The sequence below is a fragment of the Canis aureus genome, chromosome 3 (assembly GCF_053574225.1).
Source record: "Canis aureus isolate CA01 chromosome 3, VMU_Caureus_v.1.0, whole genome shotgun sequence".
Taxonomy (NCBI): Eukaryota; Metazoa; Chordata; class Mammalia; order Carnivora; family Canidae; genus Canis; species Canis aureus.
In genome coordinates, this window is record NC_135613.1 from 31,734,205 (window position 1) to 31,752,972 (window position 18,768).

General features: G+C 56.6%; 1 protein-coding gene across 11 annotated transcripts in view; it reads left to right on the top strand.

The window, feature by feature from the left end:
* Nucleotides 1-18,768, top strand: part of MORN1 (MORN repeat containing 1) — a 51,477-nt gene that overhangs the window by 897 nt on the left and 31,812 nt on the right. For all 11 annotated transcript variants that reach the window (XR_013376235.1, XM_077891550.1, XM_077891551.1 and 8 more), the window contains exons 2-8: nt 623-694; nt 2,502-2,600; nt 3,176-3,286; nt 4,872-4,962; nt 5,491-5,578; nt 14,436-14,532; nt 16,249-16,359. Coding sequence is in view for 10 of the 11 variants with exons in the window: in XM_077891550.1 (XP_077747676.1) it covers nt 623-694; nt 2,502-2,600; nt 3,176-3,286; nt 4,872-4,962; nt 5,491-5,578; nt 14,436-14,532; nt 16,249-16,359 (669 nt within the window). In the remaining variant the exon portion in view is untranslated. The remainder of the gene's footprint in view (nt 1-622; nt 695-2,501; nt 2,601-3,175; nt 3,287-4,871; nt 4,963-5,490; nt 5,579-14,435; nt 14,533-16,248; nt 16,360-18,768) is intronic.

Here is an 18,768-nt window from a genome sequence, read left to right on the forward strand (position 1 = left end):
CCGCCCCAGTGTCCGGGGTCTCGCATCCTGCAGCCCCCAGTACCCCTCCCCAGTGCCCGGGCTCACGCATCCCGTACCCCTCTCAGTTCCCCGGGCTCCCACATCCCCTCCCAGTACCCCAGCTCAAGCATCCTGCACCCCCCTCAATGCCCGGGCTCCCGCATCTTGCACACCCCACTCAGTGCCCAGGCTCCTGCATCCCTCACCACCCTGCAGTGCCTGGGCTCCCGTATCTAGCGCCCCCTCCCAGTGCCCGAGCTCAAGCATCCTGCACACGCACACACACCCGTGCCCCCCCTTAGTGTCTGGGCTCCTGCATCTTGCACCCCCCACCAGTGCCTGGGGTCCTGCATCTTGTACTACCCCCCACTCAGTGCCCGGTTCCCGCATCTCACATTCCCCAGTGCTCCTCCTCAGTTCCCGGGCTCCTGCATCTCACACCCCCTTCCAGTACCCAGGCTCCTGTATCTTGCATCCTCCCCCCTCAGTGCCCGGTCTCTTGCATCCTGCACCCCCTCCCAGTGTCTGGGCTCACGCATCCTGTAACCCCTACTCGGTGCCCAGTCGTCAGCCAGGTCACCTGTGGCACCATGTGCTCACCATCCACCTTTTCAACATTCAGGGTATGGTGTCTACGTGTACCCGAACTCTTTCTTTCGATATGAAGGAGAATGGAAAGGAGGAAAGAAACACGGTGAGAACTGTCTCTGGCCTGTTCCCACAGCTGCCCCTTGCACCGACAGCCCATGTCCTTGGGGAGCCTGGGCCCCCATACCTCCTCTCACTGGTACCCACCAAAGGCCATTCCCTGTAGTGGGCCTTGCAGCTCACAATGCAGCACATCCCAGGCTGCCTGTGGCTGGCAGCCCTGCAAGACCCCTGGTCAGTGGCCTTCTCCTGGGCTCTGGGGCACCCTGGGCAAGGGAAGCCTCCACTTAGAAATCCTCCCCTGAGTGTTAGTCTGTCTTTGCCAAAGTGAAAATTGCCTTTATGGTTTATGTTTGATGAGTAAGATATTACCCACTTTTGTATTTATCAGAAAGATACAAACATAGTGATTCCAAGGGGCACCTGTACCCCAATGTTTACAGCAGCAATGTCAACAAGAGCCAAACTGTGGAAGATCCCAGATATTCATCCACAGATGAGTGGTTAGAGAAGAGGTGGTCTATCACCAGAATCCTACTTAGCCATGAAAAACTTTGAAATCTTACCATTTGTAAAGTCGTGGATGGAACTAGAGGGTATTATACTAGTGAAATAACTCAGAGAAAGACAAATACCACATGATTTCACTCATATGTAGAATTTAAGAAACAAAAAAGATGAATGCAGGGGAAGGGAAGGAAAGCTAAAATAAGATGAAACAGAAAGGGAGGCAAACCATGGGAGACTCTTAATCATAGGAAACACACTGAGGGTCACTGGAGGGAAGCGGGTAGGAGATGGGGACCCTGGGGGACAGGCACTGAGGACAGCCTGTGATGGGATGAGCACCAGATGTTACGTGCAACTGATGAATCATTAAATTCTACCCCAGAAACTAAAACACAGTCTATGTTACCTAAATTGAACTTAAAAAGCCTTTTTAAAAAGAGATTACTTTTGTAGAAAATCTCAGTATCATGGGAGAGAAAGTACCAAGTAAGAGCCTCTGGAGTGCTCCCCAGGGTAGGCCCAGACTTTCCCGGGTTCACGCTCACAGTCTCGTGTCTGTTTGCGGTTCTGCCCGTGTATGTCCTCTGCCCACTTTTCTCCTGGAGAATTGGTCTTTCAGCATTTTCTTACGTGAGCTCTTTGTGTCTGCTGGCTGCCAGTATTTTTCTGTATTTTTAACCTTTTGACTTGTGTTGTTGCCACACAGATGTTTCTGGCTTGTGTCTGAAATCTCTGCTTCTCCTCTGAGCCAGGCATGGAGCCTCATGTCTGAGATGCTTGCCAGAGCCTGGCCTGGACAGAGTGGACCCCCCCCCCCCACCCCGCATTTTTTTTTTTTTTTTTAAGAATTTATCTATGAGAGACACAGGCAGAGGGAGAAGCAGGCTCCATGCAGGAAGCCTGACATGGGACTCGATCCCAGGTCTCCAGGATCACACCCTGGGCTGAAGGCAGCGCTAAACCACTGAGCCACCCGGGCTGCCCCTGGTTCCCCCTTTTTAAATGTTTTCTTGAGTGCCCACAGATGCCGTTTCCTTCGGCCCCGGTGCTGATGGAGGCCAGGTGAGCGTAGAGTCCCCTCTGAAGAGGTTGGGCTGGGCTCTCCCTGCACTTTGATGGCCCCGCTGTCATCCTGGCTGAGATAATCCTGTTTCAAGAATGTTGATGAACATGCATGTGGGTGAGTTTGCAGAGAGCAGGTGTGGGACAAGCAGCAGAGCCACACACAGACCTGAGAACTCCAAAGCCCAGCTCTTTCCACTGAGAAACGAGTCCCACCACACATGGACACTAGGGGTTTCTCTGACTCTGGTCTGACCTCACGTCGTGATTTCTTTCCACAGGTTGGGGGAAGCTGCTATTTAAAGATGGGAGTTATTATGAAGGCGAGTTTGTAGACGGGGAGATCACAGGGGAAGGCTGCCGGCTCTGGGCCTCATCAGGTGAGCAGTGGGGACAGGTGCAGGTGAGCAATGGGGATGGGTCTCAGCTCCTTTCTTGTAAACCGTCTTTGCTGTAAGTTGTCCCTGGCATCTGGATGCAGAAGGCACCTCTCTATCTGGGAAGTGCATCCTGGTTTCCATAAGGTATCCTGTATCAGCAGCGTGCTAGCTTAGGGCAGGGGTGACCACTCACAGACCTCCCCAGGCCAACATAGGGGCTGGTTCTCCATGGACAGAAGGCCCACCCCCCAGACTCTGACCCAGAGAGACCTTTGCCCTTGGGCACCTAGATGCCACAGAGAGGGTCGTCATAGGACGGGGGTCTGCACCCACCCACTATGAGCAGAGGGCATTGCCACCCCTGCAGGAGCCAGGAGGGCAGGACCAAACCCACGTGATCCTGTTTTCTCTCATTAGCCAAGGTAAATAGGAGATAAAGAGATACCCTCACCTGTTCTGACACGGTACTCGCTGCCACCATTGAACAGGGCAGGAGGGGTTTGATTGTCAGCCCACAGGGGACACAGGTAGCAGCACTAACCCTGAACATGCCCCCTGCTCCTCTTCTGCACCAGGGAACACCTATTCTGGACAGTTTGTTTTGGGAGAGCCTCAAGGACACGGCATCATGAAGTACAAAGCTGGAGGACATTACGAAGGGGAGCTCTCCCACGGCGCCAGAGAAGGTATGATGCCTACAAGAACTTGCTGAATGTGGCAGGGCACTTCATGGGGAGCCCTGGGCCCCAGCACCCCTCCCCAAGGTCTGACCTGGGGCACCTGGCGGGGCTCGGAAATCTGTGCCTGCCCAGGGAGGCTGACGTCCACCAGTCAGATGGGGAGTGCTTTGTTCCCTGCAACCCACAACCACTCCTAGTTCTGGGTGGAGCTGTGGCCTGGGGACCCTGCCACTGTGGCTGTGACCGCAGGTCATGCATCAGTTCACCACTGCTGTGGTTAAAATCTAGCAGCTCAGAACAACTGCCATTTTATTATTTACCCACAATCCTGGAGGTCAGCAGTCTCCCCAGCTCGGCTGGGCAAGGCTTCTGGCCTCACATGGGGTCACCCCTACAGTGGAGGTCGCAGATACTTGAGCAGGGCTGGTGGGCTTGGAGCTCCTGCGGGGTGAGAAGCTGTAAGTCCCCTGAGGACATGCTGCTGGATAAAGCCGGTCAGGAGGCCACACTTGGAGGACTGCAGACCCTGCCCTGGGGGATAGGGATGCAGCCTATGCATCCCTGGCAGCCCAAAGACCGAAATGCTCACTGTTCTGAAGACCAACATCCAGAAGCAAGCCAAGCGGCCACAAGGTCCAACGATGCCTTTCCAGGGTCCACTCATGTGGGAGGATATGCTGTGTTTCTGGCTGTCCTGAACCATACAGTGAAGCCCTCTTCTCACGAGTGTGTCCTCTGGTCTTTGTTTTCTTTTCTTTTTTTTTTCTTTTAAGATTTTATTTTTTTATTCATGAGAGACACACAGAGAGAGAGAGAGACAGAGACACAGGCAGAGGGAGAAGCAGGCTCCGTGCAGGGAGCCCAACATGGAACTCAGTCCCAGGTCTCCAGGATCACACCCTGGGCTGAAGGCAGGCGGTAAACTGTTGAGCCAGGGATCCCCTTTTTTTTTTTTTTTTTTTTTTAGATTTACTTGTTTATTTTATTTATTTTTCTTTTACTTTTTTTTTTGTTGTTGTTTATTTTAGAGAGAGAGATGTACAAGCAGGAGGAGGGGCAGAGGGAGAGCAAGAGAGAGAATCCCAAGCAGACTCCCTGCCAAGCACGGAGCTTGATGCATAGCTGGATCTCACAACCCTGAGACCATGACCTGAGCCCAAACCAAGAGTCAGACCTTCAACCAGCTGAGCCCCCCAGGCACCCCTGGCCTCTGGCCTTTAGACCCAGGGCCTCTGAGTTGTCACTGGAGGCCCAGCACTGGGCCTCTGTGAGGTGCAGGTTTCCTGTAGACTTACCTGTACACCCTTGATGGCCAAGCCAGATGGCAGGCATGCCAGCCTCAGATGCTAGGGCCTGGGGGACCTTCCCCTGGCATCCTGGCATGGGGGTCACAGTGCCATTCCTGCCTGGGCAGCCCTGGCCTCGGAGGGCAACCTGATTCCTGGAAGCGCGCTCACCCCAGCTTTCTTCCAAACCTATTGCCACTCTCTGGGTGGGGGAGCTTACAAAGCCGCCTCAGGGAAGCAGGGTCCCCCCCCCCCCCCCAGAAGATGCAGGAGGTGACACTCAGTGCCCTGGGCTCCCTCCCTAGGACATGGGCATCTGGTGGATCCGGACGGACAAGCCTACTGGGGGTCATTCCATGACAACAAGCGGCATGGCCAAGGGCACATGGTCTTCCAGTGAGTATGCCATCCCACAGTCTGTCCTGGCCTCAGCATGTCTTCAAGATTTGGGATTCCACACTTTCTTAATTATTGACATTGGTTATTAAGGTGTCTGGTAGAGAAAATCTTGACTCCCCCTAGTAAATACCTCCTGGAAGCTTGGGTGGCATGCAGGGTCCACGCAGGAGAGACAGAGGCTCTCAGGCACTGCAGGACACAGTGGGCCACCTCTTCATGCTGCCATGGCAATGTGCAGGTTCATACCTACTGTTCTTCTCCAGTAGCCTGTCCAAGTCTTACACACCTGGGGGCCAGGCGAGCGGGGGCCAGGGGCCGGCTGCCATCACTCCCCACCGAGCGCCAAGGCCTCCTGCCCCTCTACCGTGGGCCCTGGCAAGACAGGAGCTTACGCCATCTGCTCGGGGCCTATTTTTGCCTCCGTCCGGGTGGCACATGCTGAGCCCCGGTCGGAGGAGTGGGTCTGAGTCAGCGCCACCACCTGGCTCTCCCCGGTCTGAGAGCAGCCCATGTTTGTGTCCCCAGGAATGGTGACAAGTATGAAGGCAACTGGGTCCAGGACCGGCGTCAGGGGCATGGGGTGCTCTGCCGTGCTGACGGCTCCACCTACGAGGTACTGGGAACGTGGCAGGACACTGGGCTCTCGGGGGCCCTGCTGGGGTACTTGTGCCACCCGGGCGTCCTCGTGCTGCATGTCAGTACTACTCCTCCACCCAAGGAACAGGGAGGGGGGGTGGCACACCCCACTTGCATGATGAGGAAGGGAGGGAAGGGCCCCAGCTCACACCTTATCTGTCTGGCTCCTGAGGTGCCCGCAAACTGTGCTATCACCTGTGGGAATGGAGTGACATTTCTTGGGCGCTTGAGGATGCCCTCAGGGCTGGTGAAGAGCTTTTGATGAGAAATGCCCGCCCTGATAACACAGGAAAGCGGGTGAGGACACCCACCCCTCCTTGCAGCAGGCACTACCCTTGAGTCTCACGGGAGTTGGGAAGAGTCCAGGCAGATCCAAAGCCACTACTGGGACCCCAGCATCCATCATTCATTTTTCTCATCAGACACTGGCCACGTGCCCAGCCAGGAGCCGATGGAGCAGGAGCCAGAGATGTGGGTCTCGTGAAGTGCTGGCTCCTGCCTCAGCTAGTTGGTGGCTGGAGTGACAAGTAACCCCATTGGTTCTTCAGGCAGCGGGGTAGCCACAGGTCCAGCCGTCCTCTCTCGGGTGTCATTCTTTGAGCCGAGGCCTAAGTGATAACAAGAGCCCCCACCACCACTGTAAATGATGACAAGAGCCCCCACCACCACCGAGGAGTGAGGGCAGGGTAGGAAGGGCAGCAGGAGGAGCCGGCATGGCCAGCCAAGGGCTCCGGGAGGGCCCGGGAGGCCCTGCAAAGAAGCGGCAGTCCGGTCTCAGTGTCTGAGAGGTCCTTCCAGCTCTTGTTGGGAAGGCACTGCCGTGTCAGGAGAGGTGGGAGTTCAGAGAACAGCATTGGAATGGCTCAGAGGTGGAGAAGCTAGTCTTGCTGGCAGGTTGGATGTTGAGGCAAAGGCAAGAGGAGAAGCGAGGGTGACTTCCGGGTTTTGGACTTGAGCATCAGAAGGTGGCAGTGCCTGGAGCAGAATCTCATCAGGAGGCAGGAACTACACCAGTCCGTCACCGTGGAAATACGTAGCTGGGGAAAGGCGGTGATGTGCTCAAAGGGGTAAAAGCAGAAATGCAGCAGCAGCAAACGCACAGGTGGCCCTGGAAACACCCCCAGAGATAGATCTGAGGCCCCTGCCCATGCAGCAGGGCTCGTTGGGGATGGAGCATCATGGCGTGCGGTGACCTCGCCTTGGTGGCTGTGACGCATCCACCAAATCGGGCCACAGGCCCAGATGCTGCACACGGCTGTTCACGCAGGGCCTACTGCTGGCGAGCGGCGCAGTGGGTACCAGTGGAGTCCATGAGGGGTCCAGCTCCTGCAACACAGACCCAGTAAGGGAGGGTGAAAGGCGATAAACCGATTGATCACTGGCCACCTTGTTGAGACAGAGTGGCTGGGGGCAGCTGGTGGAGAGCCGCAAGTGTCTGCCCGGCCTGCTCAGATACCAGCTAGAGCATTGAAAGCCCCAAACAGCTGCCTTCCCTGCTCATAAAACAAGCTCAGCTTGTGTAAGACAACACCCAGGCCGGGTCAGGGCAGTTGGCAAGGCCTGGCGTCCAACATAAGCTCAAGGGGGTGCATCTCTTCGAGGGGACATCTGTGCAGCCTGTAGGGACAGCACAGGCTCCCACTGCCATCCCCCCACACCGGGAGTCATCTCCACAAACATGCACAGCCACAGCTCCAGGGGCTGGGGTGGACACAGGCAAGTTCCCGGTGCGCACCACCAGAACTGTGAGAACTCAGCCATGAGGCTTCACAGCATGGGCACCAGGCTCTGTCCTCAGCCCCAGAGTGGAGGAGGGAGCTCCAGCCGGAGCCCAAGTGAGATTAAGAAGCAACTGGCACGACCTTGGCCCTAGGTAGGTCCCCTCGGCCAGACAGGGCAAGCAGAGGGAGCATCTCGTTGCTTGGAGCCCCCAGCTCTGCCCTGCTCCAGGGGCTTGTCTGGCCCTCTGCCCGCCCCGCCCGCCCCCCCCCCCCCCCCGCTGCCTGCAGGGCCTCACCGAGGGGTGTGGCTGCCCCCCACACACACCCCACAGGCCTTCTCTGCAAATCATGGGTCAGCTAGAGGGGGACAGGACTAGGACAGCAGCCTTCCACACCCCACCCGTGGCGCCCATCACCTGCCCAGCAGTCCACCAGGGGGCAGCCCAGGCCCACCAGCAGTGTGGCCCAGTCAGGCCTTGCAGGGGTTTCTCCCACTTAGGAGACATTTTGCTCCAGCTTGACCACTGGGAGCAGGGTTGCAGAAGGAACCGACTGGGGCTGCAGCTCTCCAAGGCCAAGCTGCTTCTTCACAGAGCAACACCCAAATTCAGTGTCACGAGCTGTACCATCCCAGCCTGCAGACCTTGGGACCCTCCACACGCCCTCAAGGGATGCGTGTCCTCAACATGGGGCACCTCCCACATGAGTGAGCATGGAAGCTTGGTCTTCAGCCGCATCTCCCCAGGATGCAGACTTGCATCTGCCTGCATTCCCATTTGCCTGGCGGCGTCCCAACCTTCCAGAACCTTGTGCCCCAGGACCTTGGACAACCAGCCTGCCACTTGCAGCTCAGAGCACTGCTGGGGGACTGCTGTGTGGGCAGCCCCTGGCCACACAAGATGGCAGGGATGCAAGCAGCCACCTCACCTGCAGTCCTGAGTGGCACCTGGGTCCTGGACAGAGGGCCAGTGCTGGGTTCCTTGCGGCATTCCTCTGCCCTCCAGCCGCTGTTGAAACCGGCTTCCAGAGGCCTGTGCAGATGGGGCGGGGAGAAGGGCCACGCCCAGGAGAGCAGTGGGGTCAGGCTGCAGCCACACAGTGACCTCAGACACATGCGCTTGCCGCTGCCAGCATGTCCAGGGCCACCAGGGACACTTGGCACACAGTCTGTTGCCAGGCCTGGCCCATGGGGAAGGTGCAGGCCTCTCCATGCTGTGGAGACACCTCTCGCCTGACCTCCGACCTCCGGTCATCAAGAGTCACCCATAGACGGGGCGCTGCTGGAGGGAGTGGGGCACGGCCCTCGGGCGCATCTCCCGGGAGGGCGCGGCCGTTCCCCGCGCTCTCACTAGGCAAACAGTCGGCCTTTGGAAAACACCTGCATCGTAAAATACACCTAACAAAATTTATGGCTGTAACTGCCAAGCATACAGTTCAGAGGCGTGAAGCACATGGACGCTGTTGTGTGCCCGTCACCACCCTGTCTCCAGAACTTTCCATCCTCCCAGACGGACTCTCTAGGAGCCCCCCGGCTCCTGGCACCCAACCTGCCACTTCCTGTCTCGAGGCATCTGACCCCCCGGGGACTGCACTGCAGGGAGGCCTTCGGACCCGTCCTTGGGGACAGGCTTATTTCAGGAGCATGAACTCCCTGAGGTTCATCGTGCTCCTTCGTTTCTAAGGCTGGACCATGTTCCGTCGTCGGGAGGGACCCTGTTCTGCACACCCATCCATCCAGCGATGGACACCTGGGTTGCCTCCCCCACTTGGCTCCTGTGAGCAATGCTGCCGTGACCGTGGGTAAGCACACAGCTCTCAGCCCTGCGTCCAGGTCTTCAGGGTGTTGACCCAGGAGAGGACCTTCTGGACCACATGGCAGTGCCCTGCTTGATTTCTGGGGAGCTCCACACCGCCTGCCCTGGCGGCTGCACCATTTTTCTTCCTGGAGCTGCGCACAGGGTTCCGATCCATCCACACCCTTGCCTGCACTTGTCCTTTCCTGCTCTTGAAAACAGTTGTCCCTGCATGTTCTGATGCCATTCACAAGAATGGCTACTGTCGGGGATGCAGCCTCCCTCCGTGCTTGCTGGGCTTCTGCGCGGCCTCACCCTCCTTCCCCATGTATCCCTTGGCTGGACTGCCGGCATTCACAGCTGCTCTCACCTGGGGAGCACTGGCTTCACCACATGCGCTGGGAATCAGAAACATTCTTGTGCCAGCAGGTGTAGCAGGATTCCTGCATTTCTTCATTTCCTCCCTGGGAGTGTAGACTCCCACCCTCTTCAACCCTGAGATGTCCAGAAAGCTGCTCTGGGCACCCCCTCAACACGAGCTGTCCCTCAACCATGTCCTACATCAGCTGAGTCTGACAGAACTTGCCAGACCTGAGGGAGGAGGAGTCCCAAGAGAGGTGGGTGCTGCAGGGCCCCATGGGGCAAGGGACTGAGACCCCTGTGCAGCAAAGTCTCCTTCCCAGTGGCAGGGGTGCCTCTACCACACTGTCCCTGCTTCCCATCACCAGTACTCCTGGATGCAGGCCGCTGTAATGAGCCTTTTAAAAATTAGTCCTAGAAAAAATCCACTCTTAAAAATATTACAGCGTCTCCCCTCCAGACATAAAACAGTGTGTCTCAAGGCCAGCATGGCTTCTCTCTCTCTCCTGACAGGAGCCACAGGTCAGGAGGGGGCTGGTGGTTGTAAGTCGCTCACCCTGAAGAGAGCATCTCCTGCCCCTGCTACTCCCTGAGGGTCTGTGCGGGTTACTTCAGGGCCCCCAGCTTGCACTTGCTGACCTTCCATGCTACCTCCGTCTCCACGGGACTTGGGGGTGGGCAAGCCCAGCAGCTCCTCCCAGGACATGGCCACAGCACGGTGACCCCCACGGGCTGGGGCAGCACTCAGGAATCCCTGCATGTGGAGACATGCCACATGCCCAAGCTGTTGGTGAACTTCGGTGCTTGTTTGCACAGCACACCATTCCTGCATGGCTGTCGTGTGGTCCCCGCTAGAAGCTGCTGGCTTCCGGGCTGTCCCTGGTGCTGCTCCATGCACATTGGCTGTGTTCTTTGTGTTGGCTTTCCCAGAGGGAGGCCTGCTGGTTGGTACACCTGCTTGCCACATGGAGCAGGTGGCTGGCCTTATGTGCGTCTTCACCTGCTGACGGCTCCCAGCTTCCGTTGTCCTTACCTGTGTGTCTTCAGGAACGCCAGGGGCCTTTATGTCCTCACACCACCCTTCCCAGTCCAGGAATGAGGTGCACTGCACACAAGGACCATAGAAGCCTCCGGGCCCGTTCAAGCATGTGTGGGGGTAGGGCTAGACTGCAGAGCCATCGCGGGAACCAGTGCCAGGCTCCACATCCTCATGGGGTTCATATGTCAACAGACATCAGAAACAGGCGTGGAAAGGCAGCGAGCGCCCCAGTTCACACTTTGAAATCTGAGGAATTTACAACCAGGGTCATGGAGGTCAGACACTGACCCCCCGTGACCCCACTATTGTTTGGGAGGCTGATGAGCAGGATGCACACCCATGCCACTGACACATGAGCCTGTGTGGCCACTGCCACCTCTGCAGGCCACCCCCCAAGACAGGGATCCAGGTCCCCATGTCCTCATGTGACCAGACCCCAGGCCACCCCACCTGGTCTACAAGTTTGTGACCTCACCTACTCCGACTCCAAGATTTGGCAATGATGGGGAGGCAGTGAATACCATCTGAGGCAGACACGGAAGAGTCAGGCCCTTGGGCCTTCCTGGCCAGTCAAACCCTGGTGCCCGGGGAGGGCTGGAGGCAGGAAGTGACCGGTGTACCAGGCTGGAGAGTGTGTGTCTGCCTGCGAGCACCAGAGGGCATGGGGGGAGGGTGGCACGCAGTTGGAGAAGCTCCCTAAAATGAGAAGAAAGTCAAATACTTATCACAATTTATTCCCACCCACCCAAGGGGTCTCTCATCCCAGCAGCCCAACTATCCTGGGAGCTTTGGGCACTCAGAAGCAGGCCTAGCCGCAGAGTCTGCTGCATCCCCTGAGTCCTGGGGGCACCCCAGCACCTGCAGGGTGATGGGTGCGCCTCACCATCATCCCGCAGGATGGCTCCCTAACAATTGGACCCTGTCCCGCCAGTCTTTGTGATGTGGACACAGGCCTCATCCCCGCTTCCCGCATCACACCTGCGGTGCATGAGCCCTCCCCTGGGCAGGCAGGGGCAGGGATAGCAGAGGGAGCCCGCTCCAATGGAATGCGCCCCCACCCCACCCCCGGCTGCCTCCGTGAGATGCTTTTGGGTGCAAGTCAGCTGAGAAAGGGCAGAATTTTCAAAGGTATGATTTATACCATTAATTAGAAAAGATTCCTGGCTGCTGGGTGAGGTACATTGTGCACTGGAGCATGTTTGTCCTGGGTAAGTTCTGCATTAAAGCTGTGAATACCCAGCTTCCCAGAGGTTCCAGCAGCGCGAGGACAGGTCGCCTGACTTGAAATGACCAGGGAAAACATGTTGATAGCGCACTGCGTGGGTGCAGGGGTGCCATGGCCCCACGGCACATTTACAGCCACTTAGCAGGCTTCACTCTGTGCCCACAAGCTGTCCCTGAAGCTCCAGTGTGGAATGACCCATGCATCCACTCTTTCCTGGGGTCACCCAAGTCTGTGCCTTTGCAGGGGGCTGGGCAGACAAGAAGGAAAGTGGAGATGAGAGGTGGCCATTCTAGTGGCAGCAGCAGCTACAGTGAAGGCCAACATGGGGGACGGGCCCTGCAGCCATCTCTCGGTTTGGAGAGCTTTTCAGCCAATGCTGATGTCAGCCCCTGAGTGGTCGTGAGGGAGCCCAGGAGTGTTGATGATTAGCGTCCATCTGTGGGACCTGGGACTCCTGGCTCCAGGAGCCCCAGATGCCCCCAAGGATGGGGAAGCAACAACCACTAGGAAGTACCGCAGGGTTTCACTCCATCTGGCTGGAGAGTCTGGAGCCACATGATAGAGAGCCGACAAGGGAGGTGCAGGGCTGAGCCGGCACTCCATGCAGAATGAACTCCGGAGCCAATTTCCAGCTTCTTGAATCCTAGCCTCCCACCTGGGAGAGCATATGAACGCGTGGCCGGGCTCCCCGCAGGATGGGGAGACCCCGGCACACCTACATAGGGACAGGAGTGAAGACTGGAATGTGTGGGCAGGTGGCTGGCTTCCCAGGTCATGGGCATAGGACTGCAGCTCTTGCCGCTGGGAAGGCAGAGGGTGGAGGGCAGCTGGAGCTAGGGGGCTGGGAAAGGCAGGGGGCCCCATGTGAAGGCTTCACTCTCTATGAGGCACAGCCATCCCCTGGGGCCCCTGCCCCTGCCCCTGTCCGGGCCTCCTTTGGATCCTGACCACATCTCACTGTACCACCTATTGATGGTGGCCCGGGGACTGAGCCCAGTGGTTTCTAAGCAGAGGGCAAGGTGGGTGTTGGGGGCAGTGGATTTAGTTCGGCTTCTGTGGGGTTTGCATTTGTTGGGCTGGGAGTCCTGTGGCCTGAGTTGAAATCTCACGGTGGAGAATGGTGTTGTGAGGGAAAGTTCCCGGCAAGCAAGCCATGCCAGTGACTTCTTCACTTCCAAGCCTCATTTTCTGCCTCCCAGCAAGCAGATAGAGTAACGGGGGGCTCTGGGGCAACCCTCTGTCCTCCCAGGGCTGCCCCCGCCTTGACCCATAGCAAGTAGCCTATGTAGGACCCTCCTACTGCTATCTCCCACCCAATGCACCTTGCCCATCATGGTGAGAGGGCGCCGCTGCCCCGCCTCACATAGGCTCACGGGTGCACAGGTGCACATACACACACACACAGAAACTCATGCACACACATCCCTGTGTATGTACCTGCCTGGTGGTAGGGCCCAGGCACCCGCTGCTGCTGCTCAGAGGTGGTCAGCTGGCCACTCTGTGGCTGCCAGATGGGCTCCCACCTGAGTCCAGGGTGATAGAGCAGGGCACACTGGCTGATGCGGGTCCCCCTCTGCCCTGATGCCTGGGGGTCTCACCTCCACTTTGGTCTGACCCCATTTCCTGCACACATGAGCCACGTCCTAGAGGACATGACATCAGCCGCGCATGGCAGTGCACATCCAGGGGACACAGCCAGATGCAGCCTCCGGAGAACACGCTCCGTTGGCCCTGCGCCTCTCTGGGCTTTGGGGTGGGAGGGGCAAGGCTGTGTGGTGGCTGCAGTATGGCCCGGCCTTTCCCGGCACGGGGAGATAGCCTGCCCCTGCCCACGTGGACCCCAGCTGCAGCCCAGCCTCTCCTGCCAGTTGCCAGTTGTCCAGTGCCCTGGCCCACAGGCCAGCTGTGATGGGGTCTGGACAGGGATGTCCCCCTCCACCCCTCAACATGACCTGGCTCTGCAGCCCCGGGGCTCAGTGACTCTGGGGTTGGGGCATGAGTTCTGCAGGGCTGCAGCCTTCAGGGGCTGTCCCTGCGCTCCGTGGGCCCCAGCGGCACCCCCTTCTGAAGGGCCTGAGAGAGTCAGCACCAGCTTCGGCTGCCCTGGCCCCCCCAGCACCTGTGGGCACCAATGGCCTGGCCCACATTGACGGCAGGGACAGGACACGGGAGCCCAATTAGCTCCCACAGACAGGTGCATAGAAGCAAATGTGCTTCTGGCTGATTTTTCTTCCAACAGGAGTAATTCATAGGCAAATAAAATACTGTTAGGATCGTGACGTTTACCGCTCTTGCACGTGGTTCCCCCACCATGGGATTCAGAAAGCGAGGCTTTCTGTGGGGGCGGCAGAGCAGGGTGTGCAGCCACCAGCATCCCCTCACAGGTCCTTCGTGAACACCGAGGTCCCTTTGATGGGCCTTGCCACTGCGGGGTCCCCACCCGCACAGATGCAATCTCTGCTGGGAGGATTTTTGTGCTGAAAGCGCCTGTTTTGAGCCGGTGTTTTGTTTGCATTTTATCTATGTACCTTGTCCCCAAACTCCCTGGCATCTTACAGTTCGATTGCAGAGCAACTGTCACGTAGGGCAGTACGCTGTGATTCCCTGCCCCTGAGGTTGTGCGCAGACCCCCGTGGGCCTCCCCAGCGCCTCAAGTGTCCCCTGTGGGCTCTGGGTCCACATGGCTCTCTCCACAGGGACAGTGGCACAGTGACGTCTTCAGTGGCCTAGGCAACATGACCCACTGCTCCGGGGCCATCTACCGTGGGATGTGGATCAATGGTCACCCAGTGGGTAGGTGCCTCTCCCACCCCTGCCTCCCCCTTGGCCTTGCTGGGTCATCTGTGGGGTCTCTCCAGTGGCTTCAGGCACTTGCATGGAGATGTTAGATCAGGAGGTGTTGGGGGGTGCTGAAGTGGGATCTAAAACCTCAGCCCCTTGGAAAAACATATTCCAATCAGGTTTGATAAGTGCTTGTGATGGGCTCAATTCACGATCTCAGGGTCCTGAGATGGAGCCTCATTGTTGGGCTCCCTGCTCAGCGCAGAGTCAGCTGCTCCCTCTCCCTCTGCCTCTTCCCACTCATGGTCTCTCTCTTTCAAATGAATAAATTAAAAATCTTTAAAAATATTTTTTTAAATAAAATAATTTTAAAAATTTTTTAAAGGTTTGTGACCAGCAGAGGTCCCAGCTGGGCCTCAGAGGCCAGCAGCTCTGCTGTGAGCAGGACATGCCAGCCTCAGAGGGTCCCCCACCAGCAGCTAGATGGCACCCCATCTAGCTCCCCTCCCTGAGCTCTCTGCACTGTGACAGGAGTGTAGGCGGCCTGCAGGGACCTTCGCTGGGGGCCACCTGCCCTTCCCTCTGTTGCCCCATCAGGTAGCCTCCTATTAGACTCTAGAACAGAGGTGCCACTAGGGGTCACAAGTCTGGGTGCTGCTGCTCACTCAGAGCCAACCAGGTGTGCACCTCAGGGAGGTCCCCAGAGTACCTTGCCTGGGAGACGCCTCAGCTCCAGGGTCAGGTGGAGTCTCCTTGAGGGACTCCTGGATCCCTCCCTGCCCCCCCCCCCCCAGCCTCAGGCAGGCTCCACCAGGAGCACCTTAGTAACTTCACCTTGGGAAGAGACCCAGATCCCACCCCACCCCAAATTAGGAGTTTTCGAATCCCTGGGTGTGAAAGACTCAGGCAATGGGCATGAGACGTGGCCTTGCTTCCCCCCAACAGAGTCTCAGCAAACACTGGGAAAGCCTAGGACAGCTGGGGTGGGCTCTGGCCTCGCCCTGCTGGGTGTCGGGAGGTCCCCCCAGAACAGGGCTGGGCTGCGCCCATGTGAACTGACACCCTCCAGCCCCACTGTCTCCATGAAGCAGCCGGCACCTGTCGCCCTGCAGGCACGCCTGTGTGTGCTCCCTCCTAGCTGGCATGTCCTTGATCAGGCTTTTCGCAGTGATTGGTTTTAAACATCCTAGACCTTGTGCTGTGCCAGAGGTCATTGCCCTTGGGGACATCGGGGATACAGGGGAAGCAGACACTGTGAACATCATCTCCAGCTGCTCAGACCCCAGAGGATGCCCCGCAGGTCCAGCCTGTGGGTGGACGAGCCCTTGCCAGGCCTGCTCCCCAGCAGGTGGCCGCAGCACCGCATCTAGCACACATGGAGCCATTGACTCCAATGCAAGGAGTCCCAACCAACCAGAGGGTGTGCGAACCCGAATGCTGACAAGCCAGTTGCTCACCGCTCTTCAACATGTGGTGGACCTCTGAAGTCTCTTTAATATGACCAGTTCTGTAATAAGTTGCTTAGAAGTCACACTGACCCTCAGGCTGGGGTCACAGTCTTATCTTAGTGACTGCCTGAGTCACTTGGTGAGGTGGCTCGTGCTGGGACTCACAGTTCCTCTCCTGCAAAGCCCTGGAACCATACAGGTGTGGGAGGGCCCACATGGGGGTCACTCAGGCAGGGGCCCCACGGGTCACCTGTGCTGCCCTCTGCTCTGCTCTCTCCAGCACAAGCCAAGAGAATCGTGATTACAGGTCCAGAGGTGATGGACGTGGCTCAGGGGTCTTCCTTCACACTGAGTGTTCAGCTGTGGCAGGATAATGGTGAAGTGGCCAAAGGTAAGCATCTCCAGGACAGTGACTGAGTTTTCAGAAAGATCAACAGGCCTCAGGTTCTCAGGGTTACAGATGTGGTTCCTTGTATGGGGACACCCGTGATAACTATGTTCAGAGGTCCTCGTCACTAGGGCCTTGGCAGAGAGGCAGCAGGCATGTGAGGCCTCCAGCTGGCAGGAGGCAACCATGTGCATCCTATGCATGTGCACGTGCAAATGTGCAACATGCGTGCATGAGCCTGGAGCCATTGCACCTCTCACAGGAGGATGGGTGGCTCTTCAGTACCGCTGGTGCATCTGTAGGGCACCAGTCACTCAGCCTGGTGAGAGGCAAGTCCCTGTTGTCCTCCATAGGTAATCAGGGAAGGACAGGCCTCCAGTAGATTTGGTTGCTGCCTGAGGAATCATATCAGCCGGGAGGTGATGCAGAGGGTGAACTGGCTAACCTCCCAGAGCCCTTCCCACTCATGAGCCGAGCACCTGGTGCGGAGGGGGGTGCCCTGCCAGGGCAGCAGGTACAACCCAAGTACGACCCCAAGTACAACCATCGGCCCCTGGGTGGTCACTGTGCCAGGGCCAGTAATAAACGCCTGCCTAGGATTCTTAATGTCCATTAGTTCACCTGAGTTTAACCAGCTCTAACAAGCCATGACGAGCAGCACGGACCAAAGACAGTCACAATTGGTTTATTTTAACAACTTATTGTGGTGTCACTTATACCACTCAAAATCCTCATGTATTAAGTGATTCTGTGATTTTCAGTAAATTTACCGAGTTGGACAAGCAGCATCATGGTTCTGAGACCATTCCCTTCACCACAGAAATGCCACTCCTTCCTGCCCGCAGCCCCAGTCCCCCCAGCCCTCTCCATGGATTTGCCTGCTGTGGGCTCGTGGGGTGAGTGCAGTCCCACCATGCAGAGCCTCTGGCTCTGTGTCCCTGACTGGTATCCTTAGCTGAGGCGCTTCACTGACCATGTCTGCGCCTGGTTCCCCTGCTTGTCTGTTGGTGCACCTCTGAGTTCTTACACTTTGGGCAGCTGGGAACCTTCAGCGGGTGTCTTGTGCAGCCTCCATTTTTTGTCTCTCGGTTATGCCCTGGTGAGTGGGGCTGCTGGATCATCTGGCAGATTTATGTGTGAACTTTCACAGAAACTGCCAGACTGCCTCCCAAAGTGGCCACTCCACTCTACAATCCCGTCAGCCACACGAGGCTCAGTTTCCTCACATCCACAGCCACCCTGAGGGCATTGAGGGCATCCCACTGAGGTTCTGAGTCACACTCCCCTCACCACAGACAGTGTGGAGTAGCTCTTCGTGTGTTTATTAGCCACGTGTGTGTCTTCTCTAGAAAAGTGTTTATCCAACTATGCTGCCCATTTTTTTTTAATTAGGCTGTTATTGTTTTTCAGTTATACAAGTTCTTATGTATTCTGGATACTAGTCCTTTATCAGATACATATTTGCAAATACTTTGAGCTGTGGCTCATCTTGTCGTTTTCTTTGAATATTTTTTTAAAAACTGATAGGCTGGGGATCCCTGGGTGGCTCAGCGGTTTAGTGCCTGCCTTTGGCCCAGGGCACGATCCTGGAGTCCCAGGATCAAGTCCCATGTCGGGCTCCTGGCATGGAGCCTGCTTCTCCCTCCTCCTGTGTCTCTGCTCTCTCTCTCTGTCTATCATAAATAAATAAATAAATCTTTGAAAAAAAATAAAATAAAAAACTGATAGACTAATTGATTTGAGAGAGAGAGCACAGGAGGGGAGGGGCAGAGGGAGAAGGAGAATGAGAATCTCAATCAAACTCCCTGCTCAGCAAGGAGCCCAACTCAGGACTCAATCCCATGATCCCAAGATCACGACCTGAGCTGAAATCAAGAATTGGACACCTAACTAATGGAGTTACCCAGGCGACTTTCATCTCATCATTTTCTTAATGCAACCTTCTGAAGTGCAGAGGTTTTTTATTTTGATCAAAATTTGTCAATTCTTTCTTTTATGGGTCATAATTTTGGTAACATGTAGGAATGATTAGCTTGATGCATGTACACAAAGACATTCTCCTGTTTTCTGCTAAAAGTTTTGCTCTTGCGTTTCTGCAATCCATTCACAGTTAATTTTTGTGGGTAAGATAAAATTCTAAATTCATCTTTTCTCATGGAGATGTCCAATCATCCCAGCATCATGTGCTGAAAAGACTGTCCTCTCCCCCACTGAATTGCCTTGGTGACTCAGTCAACAGCCACTTCACTATAAGACTGAGGGCTTTGACCCACGTGTCTGTCCCTGCACTGCCCCCACACCATCTTTCATTGTGAGTTTGAAAATTAGAGGCTCCTCCAATTCTGCTTCCCTTTTTAAGATTTTATTTATTTATTCATGAGAGACAGAGAGAGAGGCAGAGTCATAGGCAGA